Raw genomic sequence first — 13,645 nt, 5'->3', positions numbered from 1 at the left:
GGGTTGCCGCTCCTTGGTGCCGTTGACGACGACCCCAGCAACAGGGCCGTTTGTCCAATCACCAGCGCGGGCGCGGTTTTCTTCCCGCCGTCTTTCGAAGCTTGGCTGGCAACTGCGGTCCTCCCTCGAGAAGGGGCTCCGTAAAGCCCCCACCCCACACTCCGCCGAGGTAGGTGGGCTGAGCTTCCTCCCTTTCCCACCAGTTGCTGGGACGAGTTTAAGATGATGTCGTGCAATCACGCAACCTCCGATTCTTTTGTTTTGGAACCGCATGTTTGTTTTCGCAAGTTGCACGGGGCCTTTTGAGTTTTTCTTTGGAGCCGGCAAGAAAAAAAATGCTATACATACATATGTATGTACGTACGTACGTACGTACATACATACATACATACATACATACATACATACATACATACATACAAATAGGCAGATGCAGAGAGACACGGGAGGATCCAGGACACCGTTTTGTGAAGAGGCACTGCTTTCATTCACAAAGCTTATGGGAGATGCACATCCAGTTTGGTGTGCACATCCAAATCAAACTGCCAAATCTGACCTGAGGTAGTAGTTTGCAGTAGACAGGAATGCAAGTTTCTATTCACTTTCAGCTGATCTGAATTGGCAGCTTCTTTTGTCACTATGTGTCAAAAGTGCTTTCCAGTTTGTGCAGACTGGACTGTTGTGGTTTATGTCATCTGGCCCACTTCATTTCATTTTGGGCAAATGCCTCCACTGCACTAGGCTACTAGGGTATGCAGTGACTCCTCCCTTTCACTCACTGGTTGTTGTCCTCCACAGTTATTTCTCTGGGTTGCCTGTCTCCTGAAGGGCCTTCAGTGCTGAACCTGTGGACTAGAAAAACAATGGGCTTTTTCTTTACAAGCTCACTGGGGAGAGTGAAAGGTTGGATTTTCTTTTTATTTTACATATCCATTGATGAAGTAGTGCACCCGTCCTCGTTTCTTAAACTCGCTGAAATTCATGCTATTTCTGCCCCTCTCAGTTTCTAGCCCAGGATCATGTTTCTGTGGTCTGTGTGCACGCACAAACACATTCATTACAGAATAAGGCAGTGGTTCTCAATCTTTTTTTCATCATGTACCCCTTTTGAGGCCAAGAACTATGACCACAGACCAACAAGAGATTTAACTTGAGATTTAAATCATAACATTTCTTCAAGCTTTCTCAGATCCCCTGTGATGACATTGCAGCCCCCCCCCAGTGGCCTGCGGACCACAGATTGATAACCACTGGAACACATATTGGCAATCCAAGACTGTAAATCTTGAATCAAATTATTTTTCCATCATTGATGTATAAATGTATATTTCCAAAAGAATCATAGCCAATAGTTGTTTGTGACATGTAAACAAGCAACAAAGTGCAAAAATTAGCTACATAATGAAAATTGATTGAGTTTGAAAGATTTGTTATAATCAATATAACAATATTGGTACTAGAATAACAAATTTTAATGAGTTGTAGAATGTTTCACTGGTTGATTAAATATGCATTTTATTAAACTTCAATCTAATGCCATTTTGAGACACATAAAAGTAAGTTGGAAGAAAACCAGTTTGGTATAGTGATTAAGACATTAGGCTAGAAACTGGGAGACTATGAGTTCTAGTCTCAGTTCCAACCTAAAGTTGGCTGCATGACTTTGGGCCAGTGACTTTCTCTTGGCCCTAGGAAGGAAGCAATGACAAACCATTTCAGAAATACCTTGTCAAAAAAAACTGCAGGAACTTATCCAGAAACCTCTCCAAGAATCGGACACAATTAAATAGAAGAAAAAAAAGTTAAGTTAACTTGCAGTGTAGTAAACAAAAGCTAGCAAAATTTTGGACATATATAGTACTTTTCTTTCTCTATTAGACTAATAGACTATTGTATGAATTACTGAACATGTGAACATAATCTAGCCTCACTTCATCATTAACTTGAAAAAATGCATTAAGGGTAACAAGTTTCTATTGGTAAAAATTCAATAACAGGCTGGCTGTAACAGCATAATAATCTAGTATTTTATGTGTTTTCCTACAGATATTTTTCTTATGAAAACTAAAGATTGAATGCTATTGATTACTATCCAAAGAAACTGTCATGAATATTGGTAAGTTCATTGTTTGAAAACCTAATTATGTTTATAATGTATTTGCTCACAATAAATATTTGCTAAGTAGTAAAAAGACTTGCAATTAAGTTTTGATTTCTGTTGTGTGTTTCACGCTCCTGTTTCATATACTATTAAAATCTGCTTAAGAAAAAAAAAGTTGTTAACTGGAACCTAAAAAAACAACAACCTATCTCTTTCTCCCCTTCAATTTCATTTCCACATTTTTACTGCATTCTAATTCTTTCCATAAGTGAAATAACATTTGTAATATGTTTTTACATATACATCAAGAATGTACTTTGGGAATCTTGATGCTAAATTAATGGAATGATTATACACCAGCATAGAGTGGTTTTTCTTTCCAGTTGGCTTTTCCTTATTTGTAATCAGATTTCAATACTTGGGTACAAAATGGTTGCAAAAAGTAGTCAAAGGAATGTGCTATTAGTTACATATGGTGACTATTTATTTATTAGATTTATACCTGCCACTATTAAAAGAGTTTGCACTTAGGCAGTTTAGTTATGAGAATAATATCCTAAAACATATATACTGTAGTAGAAAATCAAAGACAATGGCAACAAAGTTCCATTCATAACACATCAATAGCATCTCAACTTTCAAAGGCACTCAGAATAATTTAGCTTTTAATGGTTTACAAGGGGATCAGTGTAATTTCCCTGGGTAAACTATCGGTAATGCAAATGTACTCACTGAATAATAGTGCTTGTATGCCTCATTGCCCTTACTGCAACAAATAAGTAACTGCATTTCCTGACACCTGCATATATGACAGGTCAAATCATGCTTGGCTCTGTTAATGTTGTATAAAGCTATCCATCTTTTTATAATTGCAGCAAGAAGTGAACATTGTCAGATCAAAATGTAATAATGTTTCCAACATATGTCAGCCAGCATTTGGACCATTGCATTCTGGACTAGTTGCAACTTTTAAGTGGTCTTCAAATATAGCTACTTTTTGAATACATTGTAGGGATCAGCAGGAAATACCATTACATGGTCTTCCCAGTCTAAGCAGTCCTGCAACAGGCACAACAATCAGAGCTGCTGCCACCTTCTCCACCTGTTTATCCTGCAATACCTGTTCTCTTAGGGATATTGCACCTCATTGAGAGACCAAACTGGGGCTGACAGAACTCCTTAATGTACAAACAGTAACTCTGTTCTGAACAGGGTTAGGATTGTTTTGTCCCTTTCGGCCTCTAATATTTACTCTCAGATGCCAGAAGAAGCCATTAACAGATCTCTTGGATGTCCCAGGGTTACACTATATACTTGCTGATAATATCATACTTGGTACAGATGAATGTTCTATCAGTTTGATGTAAATGTCAAAAACCAGGTAAAAGAAGATTTCACGTGGGAGTAACTACCAGGCTAATCTCTCCACTGACCAAATGGATTACACACTAAAGAAACAGTAGAGCATAGGATAGTGCTTTTAATCACCAATCTTTTCAAATGCTCCAGAAAGATGCCAGTCTAAATGTTATAGAAGGCCACCAAAAGATCTAAAAGAACCAGAAGGGATATGCCACCCTCATCCAGCTTCTAAAGAAGTTCATAAGAATGGCCAATATTGTTGCATTCTATGTCCAAGCTTACATCCTGAGTGAAAATGGTTCTAATAATCAACTTTCTTTATTATGCTCTTGAAATGGGCTGTAACTTTCCTAGGAGAAAATAGAAGACAGGATGCTAGCTGCCAGGACCAAAAGGCTTTCAGCATCACTCTCTCCTGAAGACAGGTTGGATCCAGATCATCACACACTTCTGATTCTCAAAGTCAGGAGGATCCAATCTATAAGTAGCCAGAAATAGACAGAGAGCACATTAATAGATCACCTTAACAGAGAGAGGACAGCTTCAGTAACTAATCAGATACTCAATATAACACTACTTATCAGTGGAAAACTACCTTAAACACCCACTGGAGTCTATTTTGATTCATAAAATGTGGCAGACCATGTCTATTGGTTTAATCATCCCATATAGAGAGATTAATCTTATTTGCACTAGGAAGAGATTTGACAAAGGGTGATAGAAATAACTTCCATATCCAGACTACTAAATATCTAAAGCAAATCCAACATGTGGCTTCCTAAATCTGGAGAAGTGGATCCCAGCCTAACATGTCTGGTCTAGGATTATATGGGAGAAGCTCATGGTTACCATGGAGGCCATGACCAATATCTGACCCAGCTTCACATGGATAAAAGTTGATGTTAGCCAATACCAACACCAAAAGATCTTTGTCTTACATAGGGATTCTGCCAGACTGCAGGAAGATCCCCAACTTGCTGTAACAGCCAACATAAATACAGATATTTAGGAAAATAAACATCTTTCTTCCACATCCTGTACTACATTCTATAATATGTTTATAAAACTTTCTAATTTCAAACATTTTGATAAACATAATGTTACTATTGGATTGAATTGGGATTTTTTTCTGGAAAGGTCTTAAGTGTTTACTGTTAATTGCTTCAGGATCAACCAAGAGAAAGTGGGAAGAAAAACTGAAGAATGTTGAGGAACTAACATCTTGCTATAAGCGGAGGCGTCTCTGCTCCAGTTACAAGCCCAAACTGTCCAATCCATTGCAACCACCTTCAGTTTGGAAGCTATTCTATCGGCAAACTCATGCATTTAATTTTGCCAAGACTTGTAAAGAGGTACAGTAGTAATGAATAGGGCAGCATTTCTGACAATTGAATGTTAACAACTGTTATAGGATTTTGATAATTCAGAAATTAATTTATTATTACTGAATTTTAGTTATGAAATGCTCCATATTCAAAAAACAGGTTTAGTCTGATTTACTCTACAAATCCTTGGATATTTAAAACATAAGCTAATAAGCTTAGGAAACAGCCACATTTTAATTACATAGTGAAGAAACTGAAAATTAAAATGCACAAAGCCAGCTTGCTTCTGTTTCTTTTGAAAGAAGTCAGAAATGGTCAATAACAACTAAATAAGTACCTTTAATAAAAATGGCTGAATGTTGCTTACAGAATTATGGTCGAATCAGCATCATTAAAAAATAAGAGATTTATACTTAAGGAAATTTTTAGATTATTACAATTATTTGGAAGAAGCAGGGCCATTCATATAATAAGCAGACTTAATATATTGCAGGATTTAGATATAATAATACATAGCAAATAATAAAAATAGAAATATATATTTAAAGGATTTAAAGGATTGTTTTCATGTGACTTTCTTTTATTGTCAAACATAGCATGTTACAGACAAAATATGACAACAGAACTAAATTAATAACTAGCTATGACTTTCAGAAAAGCATATGTAGTTATGTATGTCATTGATGTTATTTCAAAAGGATGTTCATGTATTTGCTTTGGAAAAGTGTGATGGAAATAATCAGCGGCTCTATCTTGTGACAACTTATACAGAACTTTGGTTCTACTACCGGTATGTACCTGAAGATTGGGAACAAAATAATTCTATAGCCTACATTGATGCAAATTCTGTCTAGCAAAGCTTATTCCAAAATTTGTGTAGAATTGCAGCCTTTAATATTTGTGTGTTTATTTTTCCCATTATTATGAGACATAATGAATTTTATCAGATTTTTAAAAAAAATAAAGCTTAAATTCAGAATAGCTATCTCTTTACAGTGATGCTAGCTCTTTGCTATGATGCTGAACATCCAACCTTACATTAAAGTCTCTAAGCAGCTTCTTAAAATATTTAAATAGTACTGGGATCATTCTGTTGTCGGAATAATAGATAATATAGATACCTTTTAAATATTCACTCACAAACATTTTGGCTTAGATAGTACCTTATGCTTGGGACACTTGTGATTTTATGATTTTAAGGTGGTCCTTTAAAAATGAGAAATGCATGAAATAGACTAACAAGTCAACAAAGCCAGGATAAAAATACATTTAAATTAAGTAAATACAGTTCATGATTTTCCCTGTCTCATTTGACAGTTTTTGAAAGGCCCTGGGGATATTTGAGGCTTAATATGAATAGCTAGAGATTATATGTTCTTCACATGGTGACTCATGAAGGTCCCCCTAAATATGCAGCTGACATTTGGCATTCCTTCCCGAAATATTGTGGTTTTCCATAATTGTCAGGTCAGAAACAAACAAAAAAAAGGAAGATTGTAAAATATTGTATAAATATCTTATATAGCATTTCTGCAACATTAATACAATGCCCTGATTAGTATTGTGATGGTTCTATAGATCACAGAGCTCTACTATGTTTTAGTCAAAGTTGGCTGAGGAACCCAAGACCTTCCAGTTGTTACTATTGAGTTACTGAATGGCAGCTCTCACATCCTTCACCATTTATCTGCATTAGTTAAAATTGCTGATATTTGTAGACAGGGAATCTTTAGTCAACGGTACTATACAGGGAAGAAATAGTTTACCTAATTATGATGATAATATTTCTGAATTTCAACGTAGCAAACATGAAACAAAACTGAAACACTGCTATGAAATCATCCCAGAAACAGCTGTTTGCAAGCTTTACTTTGATTTGGAATTCTACAAACCAACAAATCAGGGAGCCAACGCAAATCAGATGGTAGAAGATCTAATTAAGGTATTTTTTTAAAGGAGAATTGCAATTACAAATTAATTGTAATAATAGATTGTCAGAATTAATAGCCAATAGAAGCTGTAAAGCTTTCTATAAATTCAAGTTTAAACCTGAAAATGAATTTCATTACAATTTTAGAAAATATTATTTGTTTGGGGAAGATATATGATAAGAATTATTTAACTTACAATGTATCATAATTTTTTATATATGAAAATTAAAATTGTTAATGTACATTCTGAGTGGTTCTCAGAGGCCAATATTTTTTTGAAAAAGCTCTCAAAACCATAAGAATGTTGTGGATTGCTGCTAGTATATGGAACTATTTGTTTTGATTGTCTGCCTTTACATATGAACATACATAAATATTAAATGAAAAGGGGCATTGTGATTGGGTTTTTTTTTAGTTTATAGGTAGAAAACTAGATGAATACTATAAAATAAAATGCTCTGCTGAGAATATTTTGAAATTGGATTCCAGCACTGAAGAAAAATATAGCTGCCATTTAATATTTCTACTTGAAAATGCTGCATTTAAGAATAATATCCACATAGGTAAATATTTCATATTTCAAATGCATGTTCTAATTCATTTGCTTTTATAAACTTTATACCGTTCAGTTTGTATAACAAATATTGTGATTTTAAACACTTTGCAAGACAAAATTACAGGTTTTTATGGTGATTTTCCAAATGTTTATATACTGTTTTTCTCTATTCTGATTATCTTAAAGGTAACTTTTTAAGAACAATTTTGCAACCTGCTATTCTTTTAACTAAGAATAAAGATGCAATGGACCCCCAAAACATCAACTCTGTTGGTCGATGTTATAAAACTACCGTTGGTTTGCCTACATGTTTTGAAACCAACAGTTTAATCAAAGATGCATGTCAAAACGTGAAACTGAACTCTTACAAAATATCAGAAAAAGTAACTTCAGAAGAAAACTCAGATCTTTCTTTTTTAATAGTGAATGGTAAACAAGGAGAAAAGCAACTGTTTGTGGATCTTGGTAAATATAAACCTAAATATTATACTGTCTAGGGTTTGCGTAGCATGCCAGGATTGTTTAAGATTGCAAATATTTCTTCCCGTGAGACATGCAGCTTTGAAAACAGTTAATTCATGGCTTGTGTAGTGTTTACTACAGAATTAGCATATTGGGACAAAGCATTTTCATGGTGTAAAACGATTAATGGGTATGTTCTTAACTATGAAACGTCAATGTGCCTGATGACATTTTAAGATCTAAAAAAGTTATGAACAGTTATTGCAAATATATATATGAATTGAACAGCAGTCAGGTGTTGATTAGTTAAGAACACGATTGGCTTGTGTTCTGTTGTGTGTTCTACTATTTTCAAATATGACATTCCCAGGAAAATAGCTAGCAAATTTACAGTATCTATCTGAAAGTCCGAATCTAGTATTTTGTATTTTTCTCTCTTGGTCTATGTAGAATTGGTTATGCACACAGGGAATATTCGTATATTGTTTAACTAATTTTTTCAGTATACTTCTGTTTCAAAATTCTAGCACAAATTTGAATGTTACATGATATCTGATGCTGCAGTGTAGGCCTGACCCAATTTCTTCCCAATGTATGATACTGAATCTTATAATGTGCAATAGGAAGAATATCTGTAGGGCTTCATTCGTACAATTATATGCAACTACAAATACAGAAAAATTATAGGCAATTACATCATTTTTGATATAATTTTTTTTAAGAATTAATTTTTGCATGTGTAATATAATCTTGGTTGCAGAGCACTAATTAATTTTAGAATAGAACTTTAGAATTATACAATCACCAATAAATTTGTATTTGCTGCATTTCCATTTCTGAACATTTATTAGAGATTTCAGAAGAAAAGTAATATCAGTGTCTACCATGTTGTCTAAAATATTTTCCCTACACATTCAGACTGAAGAGCACATAAAAACTTGAAAAGTTCAAAATTCAGAATAAATGTTAAATCGAGTCAAAATAACTTGATTTGTTTAAATCAGTGTTTCCCAAATCTTTTCCTTCATTATCCACAAGTATTTTTGGGGTCCGGCAAAAAGAGAAAGTTCAGTCTGCCCAAGGAACTGCTGATACAGTTTTACAGAGGAATTATTTAATCTGTCATTTGTACTGCTCAACTTACCGGTACATCACTTAGTGACCGTTCAAAGTTATAATGGCACTGAAAAAAGTGACTTATGACCATTTTTCACTTATGACCATTGCAGCATTCCTATGGTCACATGATTTACATCAGTGGTGAAATCTGTTTTTTTTTGCCCACTGGTTCTGTGGGCATGGCTTGGTGGTGGTAGTGGTCATGTGACTGGGTGGGCATGTCAATTTTTTTTCCACTTTTTAAAGCATTTTTTTTCCTGCCTATTCGCCCGAACTGGCAGGAAAAAAATGCTTTAAAAAGTGGGGTGGCAAGCTTCCCATGATTATGTGGATCAGCTGTGAGCTACGTGATTGTGGGAAGCTTTCCTCCCCCCCCCCCACTTTTTAAAGCATTGTTTTCCTGCCAGTTCAGGCGAATTATCTTACTTTGTTGTTTGTATAAGAGTTTGTGCATTAGAGACAAATTTCTTTTGTGTCCAATCACACTTGGCTAATGAAGTATTCTAACAATGTAGATAGAAGACTGGGGAAGGGAGCACAGAGAAAAGAGGGATCAATCTGGAAACTCTACAAAGTCGCAAGGAAACTATGTCCAATTCCAACTTGAGCACTGCTTACCCATATCTGACTCTTAACTAGGTGCTAACCATTAATAAGATTCATGTACATAGACTTTTAGCAATAAATCTGCTTCATTGAACCTTCATGTGTGGATTTGTTCTTCTGTGCCTGGCAAAGAGTTTTGTGTTCTTTATGAAGGCAGGTGTGGAAAATCCTACTTCAAAATGGCACCATAGCCTCCCCAGATACCGCATCAAGAATGAATTATGAATTGCTAATGAGAAAAACTCTAATCTTCTTCAATTAACATGTTGCCTTGACTGTTTGACCTAAGCTTAATTATTTATTTATTTGTTTGTTTAGCATCCCAACTTTATTATTTTTACAAATAACTCAAGGCAGCATTTGCTCTAGGAAACCATTTTAATGGGCTTGTGTATTGTGACCCAAAGAAAAACCACTTTTACCAAATTCGGGGTATTTGAAAAGCATTCATTTAAATAAAAAACAATCTTTCGAAGTAATGGTTTTTTTAGCCAACTTGTTTCCGAAAAATAGTTTCTTTAAGAAACTATGCCACATGAAGGAGAATCTTTGGAATCCGTATTTCTTTAAAAAAATGATAATTCTAGTTTAAAATGACGATTCTAATTTAACTTTTGAACACATACACATGTATAATTTGTCTTATTTTCTATGTTCTTTTTGTATTTAAAGGAATGCATGATAAACTGAAGACTTAATTCAGTAGGGTTAAACATTCTTATGCAGACCAAAATCCATAGTCTTAAAAATGGTTGTTGAAATGTTTTGTATTCATGGATTAAAACCCTCATACTTTTCTATATTTATCTTTCCTTAGGAGTTTATACAAAAAATAGAAATTTTCGATTATACATGTCATCAAAAGCAGGACACACTGTCATTTTGAATATTGCAGAAGATAACAAGTTTGTTCTTAAATCTGTAAATAATTCTTGCATAGATGAACAGTATTTTTTGTCCTCCTTGATCTGCAATGTAAGGTAGTAATTTCAAAGTATTGCCTTTTTAATTATTGAAGATGTTTATTTGTAGCAGCAAGAGATTTTCTGTCTGGGAATGCTTGAGGCGACTATGTTACACAGAATCATACTCGAGTTTAAGCATGCTAAGAGTTACTAGTGTGAGGAGTTGAGTTTTCTCAGATTTGGATCCTTGAAGATAAACAGCTCTGTCATAGAAGGAAATCATTGTCCTGTCTCTTCTGTTTCAAGTCTGCATCTTGAAATTTCTTTAAGTCAACTTCTGTCATTTTATACGTAGTATATATATCACAGTGAAAACACTCTTAGAATACCTTGCAAACTAAAAATAACATTTTCTAATGGGCAATGATGGAATGAAAAGGATACATGAATAGAGAAGTATAATTGGAAAAAAATATTCTTATAATTCTTGTTTTCCATCAGATTTTCAGACTGCTTAAAAATTTTGACCTGTGACAACCAAGAACATGCAAGAGAACCATCCCTACATTTTGAAGACAAACTATCAAGGAGCTGTCTGGGTATTTCCATTAGATTAAATTGAAATGTTGGTTCTAGTAATAAATGTATGGCACTGACATCAGTATTTCACAATATGTAAATAAATGTAATTTTCAAACTTAATTCTGTGCATCAGGAGTGCACTTTCAACAAAAAATCCTGTGCTGTAAAATATGTATTAACTTTCTGTAAGGTAATTGCGAAACAATATTGCAGATTTCAAAATGTGTTTTGCTTCTGAGCAAGAGTAAGGTTCTTGCCTCCGTAATATTGACAATAATTATGAAAAGCTTACAAATTACTTATGAATCCTAGCTGGTTCTTACTATGATTTTTTTAATTTTATTGGTAAGAATAAAGATGTAATTTTATTCTTTTACAGCTCCAATAGAAGGATGCCATTGTTCACCTTACCCAGAAATTGATGATTTTGTTCGCACTTTAATCAAGAAAGATAATGTTCAAGGAGGTAAAAAAAAATTACCCAGGAGAAATATGTTTTCTAAAGATACTTATATTGTTTTCAAGAAATAGACTATCTTTTTTTTCAGGGATAAGAAGATGGAATTACTTTTCACTTGAACAGCTTATTGTATATGACATCTTCAACTATCGATGGTGCAGAAATATTGGCAGAGCTCACAAAAGTAATAATATAATGTAGGTTCACTCTTGTTACTCTTAATATCTACTTAATGCTTTGGAATCTAAATTATATTTATTTCATGGCATATAGGCTTTTGTAATTATGTTTAGAATTTGTAAAAAAAGGGTATAGCAAAATTTGATATGTTAGAATACAGGGAATAAAGGTTTGGTAATCATTTTAGTCAGCATCAGTATATGGTAAGTATATGAACTTTCTAAATCCAATATATGGATGCTTCTGTATGTTCATATACATGTGTATGCATGCATGCAGAGGTTCAGTATGAACAGTAAATCAAATTTTATTCACTAGTGCTTAATCTTATATCTATGATCGCACTATTTTTTCTTAACAGTAACAGAAAAGGAGGGAATTAATTTCCTGGTATACAGACATCAAATAATAACATTCTTATTTATTACAGAACAAACTTTGTAATTCTAAAATCCCATTTATATTTTAAGGATTATAATAGATTTGAAAAATGAAAATTGGTATCAGAAATGTCATGATCCTATTTGCAGAGCTGAAAACTTCAAGTCAGAATGTGAGTACATTCTGTAATTATCCCATTATCATTGTTTATTTTAAATAAATTGCTAATATAATTTCACTTGTATTTATGACATAGGTTTTCCACTACCAGTCGAAGTATGCTTGCCCTTCCTTTTCAAAGAGGTATGTTTTTCTCTTTTAATACTGAAATTCAGCATAAGACATGTTTAACTGAATAGATAATTATGAAATAGGAATTAATTAATAAATTAACAGAATTACAAGTACCAGTATATCTTGTTATCTTTGTTTACCTTATAAGTAACTTAATTATCATAAAGTTTCAGTAAATGTATTTTGTAGTTATAAAGTTATATTTGGAAGCTTTCCTTTAGAACAGTGGTTCTCAACCTGTGGGTTGGAACCCCTTTGGGGGTCAAACGACCCTTTCACAGGGGTCGCCTAAGACCATCGGAAAACACATATTTTCAATGGTCTTAGGAACCGAGAAACCAATTTTATGGTTGGGGGTCACCACAACATGAGGAACTGTATTAAAGTGTTGTGGCATTGGGAAAGTTGAGAACCACTGCTTTAGAACAAGGGTGTCAAACTTATGTCACGTGATGTATCGGGACTTTCCCCTTCGCTAAACCGGTAATGCCCAGCGCCTGACGCAAGTGGTGCATAGGCCAGGAGTTTGACAGCCCTGCTTTAGAAGCTTTGAAGTGATTTGATTTCCAGGAATAGTTCTGCAAAACTGTAAATGGGTGAAGTTCAGCATGAATCTATACAATTTGTAAAGTGTGCAATTAAAAATATTGTATTTTTCGTAGTATAAGACACACTTTTTCCCTCAAAAAAGAGGCTGAAAATCTGGGTACATCTTATACACTGAATACAGCATTTTTTGCCTCCCCAAACCCTGCCCCCTTCACCAAAATGGCTGTGCAGAGCCTTTAGAAGGCTTCCAGAGTGATCCTGGGGAGGGGAGAAATGAACGAAAAATGGGCCATTTTTTTGCTCAATTTTGCCCCCCCCCAGCCCCCAGGAACATTGTACAAGCCTCCTAAAGCCTATTCATGCCCTTTTTTTGATTAAAAAAACAGGCCCGTTTTCATGAAAACGGGCTGTTTTTGGGACATCTGCAGAGTGCAAAAACTTTTTTTAAAACTTGCCTCTTCAAAATTTTGGTGCGTCTTATACTCCGAAAATATGGTAGCTTTGTTCCCTCCATTAGAGCAGGATAAAGGAAATAATATCAGTAACCTGGAATAAGAATAGTTGAATAAAATATTTCTGTCCGAACTGAGACATAGGGAAGACTGCATTTAACTTTTTTAAACTGGCGTTGTCCCTCTATATTCTGTTAGCTTAAAGCATCTTTAATAGAGTTCTTTATGTCTAAAAAAATGTTCTGTGCAGAACAAGATTGTTATGGAAACGACCTAGTTCTAACAATAACTGTGTATCAAAAACAATAAATATAAACAGTTTGTTTTCTACAACAAAATAGCATTACTTAAGAGTTTCTTTTTTTACAATGGATGGGGGT

The 13,645-nt window shown here is 34.3% G+C and overlaps 1 protein-coding gene across 4 annotated transcripts in view; it reads left to right on the top strand.

Moving 5' to 3' along the window:
• The first annotated feature begins 796 nt into the window (after positions 1 to 796).
• Positions 797 to 13,645, top strand: part of PRIMPOL (primase and DNA directed polymerase) — a 17,462-nt gene continuing 4,613 nt past the window's right edge. For 2 of the 4 annotated variants that reach the window (XR_015697901.1, XM_087724530.1), the window contains exons 1-13: positions 797 to 903; positions 2,047 to 2,116; positions 4,631 to 4,815; positions 5,487 to 5,578; positions 6,592 to 6,730; positions 7,135 to 7,282; positions 7,462 to 7,740; positions 10,280 to 10,442; positions 10,869 to 10,966; positions 11,329 to 11,415; positions 11,498 to 11,606; positions 12,060 to 12,142; positions 12,227 to 12,273. Coding sequence is in view for 1 of the 4 variants with exons in the window: in XM_087724530.1 (XP_087580656.1) it covers positions 2,107 to 2,116; positions 4,631 to 4,815; positions 5,487 to 5,578; positions 6,592 to 6,730; positions 7,135 to 7,282; positions 7,462 to 7,740; positions 10,280 to 10,442; positions 10,869 to 10,966; positions 11,329 to 11,415; positions 11,498 to 11,606; positions 12,060 to 12,142; positions 12,227 to 12,273 (1,440 nt within the window). In the remaining 3 variants the exon portion in view is untranslated. Of the gene's footprint in view, positions 904 to 2,046; positions 2,117 to 4,630; positions 4,816 to 5,471; positions 5,579 to 6,591; positions 6,731 to 7,134; positions 7,283 to 7,461; positions 7,741 to 10,279; positions 10,443 to 10,868; positions 10,967 to 11,328; positions 11,416 to 11,497; positions 11,607 to 12,059; positions 12,143 to 12,226; positions 12,274 to 13,645 lie in introns of those variants that run through there. The other 2 variants (XR_015697903.1, XR_015697902.1) reach the window with 2 other exon arrangements.

This window comes from Thamnophis sirtalis, unplaced genomic scaffold (assembly GCF_051295495.1).
Source record: "Thamnophis sirtalis isolate CommonGarterSnake01/CBP01778 unplaced genomic scaffold, rThaSir2_p1.2 scaffold_10, whole genome shotgun sequence".
NCBI lineage: Eukaryota > Metazoa > Chordata > Lepidosauria > Squamata > Natricidae > Thamnophis > Thamnophis sirtalis.
The sequence above is the reverse complement of the archived record's forward strand: the minus strand, read 5'-3'. Positions and strand labels throughout refer to the sequence as shown.